General features: G+C 40.4%; 1 protein-coding gene across 1 annotated transcript in view; it reads right to left on the bottom strand.

Annotated features, from left to right (window-relative positions):
• The window catches only part of LOC308160892 (structural maintenance of chromosomes protein 2-like), a gene marked incomplete at both ends in the record, with an annotated part of 13,598 nt that extends 11,761 nt beyond the window's left edge, over positions 1–1,837 (bottom strand). Inside the window, 2 exons of the mRNA XM_080534824.1 lie at positions 321–470; positions 1,670–1,837. Coding sequence (XP_080390950.1) covers positions 321–470; positions 1,670–1,837 — 318 coding nt within the window. The remainder of the gene's footprint in view (positions 1–320; positions 471–1,669) is intronic.
• Positions 1,838–2,500: the final 663 nt, after the last annotated feature.

The following is a 2,500-nucleotide window of genomic DNA, read 5'->3' as shown; positions in this document are numbered from 1 at the left end:
GTGATACTATACATCCTCCAGTCATCGTAAGTTAAACCTAATTAAATTAAAACTAATCTTCTAGTATTACATTGTCTGCTCTATTTTATATTTAGATAATTTAATATTTCCATAACACACCATATTTGATCAACTCGCGAGCAGGTAATGATATCTACCTGTCTGGTGACCGTGATAGTGATAGCTACCTGTCTGGTGACCGTGATAGTGATAGCTACCTGTCTGGTGACGGTGATAGTGATAGTGATATCTACCTGTCTGGTGACGGTGATAGTGATAGTGATAGCTACCTGTCAGGTGACGGTGATAGTGATAGCTACCTGTCTGGTGACGGTGATCTCATCGTAAGTCCCATACCCCAGCGGGCTCTGGCTCTTGTTGGAGTTGTCGAAGGTGATGGACACCGTGGCTTTGGTGATGCCAGCATGGCCGTTCTTGTACACCAGGTCCTGAAGGTTGGACGCCCGCACCTACAAGATGGATCAGGTGTGGGGAAATTAGTTTGTTAAATATTAGACATTCAACTTTCATTTGTCATTGCAGACTATCAGTATGCAGTACCATACAACAAAATGCAGTTTAGCATCTAACCAGAAGTGCAAATAGTGATATAAAAACATGACAATGATAGTGATAGGTACAGTATGGCAAGTACGGTAGTTTAGAGGTAGGCCTATATACAGTTATGAGCTACGTAGAATTACAGTAGCTTATGCGCAGTATGTAATGTACAGATATATAAAAGTGGCTACAGAATATAGGCCTAATGATTTTTTACAACACAGATTAACATTGATTGTGATCAGTGTTTTTGCAATACAAACACTGAAACAGGGGAACAAAAGTTATTAACTTGTAGAGTGTGTAAATCATGTTGGGATACACTGAAGCAATAACTTGATTATACTCTTAATTTATAGCAACATTAAACTTTGTTTCCTAGTGGAGGACAGAAACACTGATTTCTTTTGCACAATAACTTGTTTATTATGGCAAAATATGTTACACAGAAATGTCAAAGCTTCTCCCCTGAATGCAGATCCTACTAGTTAGTCAGCTTTCACCTGGTTAGTCGCTTCAACCTGTCGTTGTCTGACAGCTTGGTATTACTGGCTACTAGTCATGAGACTTTCAAGTTCAAATGTACTAGTTAGCAAGCTAGTTAGCTGTATCTGCTGTGACTTATAGTTATAGTTAGCTAGCATCTTATTGTATGTATTTACTTTGAGTAATTCTTATATTATTTAGTTATTTTGTTTATCTTTGTTCTATGCCCCATGGATTGTATGGTTTATTCTTGGTTTATTATGTAATTTATATTATTGATAGTGTGTGTGTTAGTGTTAGTGTGTGCGTTTGCAGGACAAGTGCTATACAAATACAGTTATTGTTATGGCAATATATGTACACAGAAATGTCAACACTTCTCCCCTGAATGTAGATGCTACTAGTAGCTAGTTAGCTTCCACCCGGTTAGTCCACCTGAGACTACTAGTCATGAGACTCTGAGGTTCAAATGTTAACAAGTAGTTAGTTGTATGACTAACTGTGTGATTATTACTATGTGACTTAGTTCTAGATAGGGATCTTACATGGGAGAGGTTGGTAGTTAGTTAGTTAGTTAGTTAGTTAGTTAGTAGTAGTTATAGTATATATATATATATCTTACATGGGACAGGTTGGTGATGCCCAGCAGGAAGCAGATGGAGTCCAGGATGTTGGACTTGCCGCTGCCGTTCAGGCCGGTGATCGCGTTGAACAGCGGGTCGAACCCGTTGATCTCCGTCTTCTGGGCGTAAGACTTGAAGCCCTCCAGGATGATGGACTTGATGTGCATGTCTGTCCTTAAAGTGAATCTTATGAAATGAAAGTTATATTATATTATTAAAACAACCCTCTAGACACCAGCGGGACTGGTGGAGCGACGACCCACAACAAGAAAACGTCCTTTTGAATTTTGGCGCCAGCGGGTCGCTGCCGCCCCCCCAACGGGTTACTGAGCTAACGTGAAGCTGCTAACGTTGCTAGGTTACAGCTGAGCTAACGTTAAGCTGCTAACGCTAACAGGCTAGTTAGTTAGTAGTGAGTCCAAACCGACTAACACAAACATTCTTCAGTAGGCTAACTTAACTTACACGTTCAACAGTTACAAATAATCCCCCAAATATACCGACAGCAACAACAGACCTTGTCCTCCGTCCAGCCAGGTGCAGGTTATGGTTAGGTTACGAGGTAGAGGCACAGTGCCAAATAAGGGGAAGTTCGGGGAGCTATAGCTCCCCTAGTGGTGACATGAGCTATAGCTCCCCTAGTGGTGACATGAGCTATAGCTCCCCTGGTGGTGACATGAGCTCCCCTGGAAACATGGTTTGTGACATTTTGGGGGGAGCTCTAAAATATTGATATGATAGCCAAATAAATGCTATTTTGGTCATGGTTTTTCTCAAAGGTGTAAAATAAGGGGAAAAAAATAATATATATTTAAAAAAAAGATTCATGA

Source organism: Nansenia antarctica (genome assembly GCF_963989245.1).
Source record: "Nansenia antarctica genome assembly, chromosome: 6".
NCBI lineage: Eukaryota > Metazoa > Chordata > Actinopteri > Argentiniformes > Microstomatidae > Nansenia > Nansenia antarctica.
The sequence above is the reverse complement of the archived record's forward strand: the minus strand, read 5'-3'. Positions and strand labels throughout refer to the sequence as shown.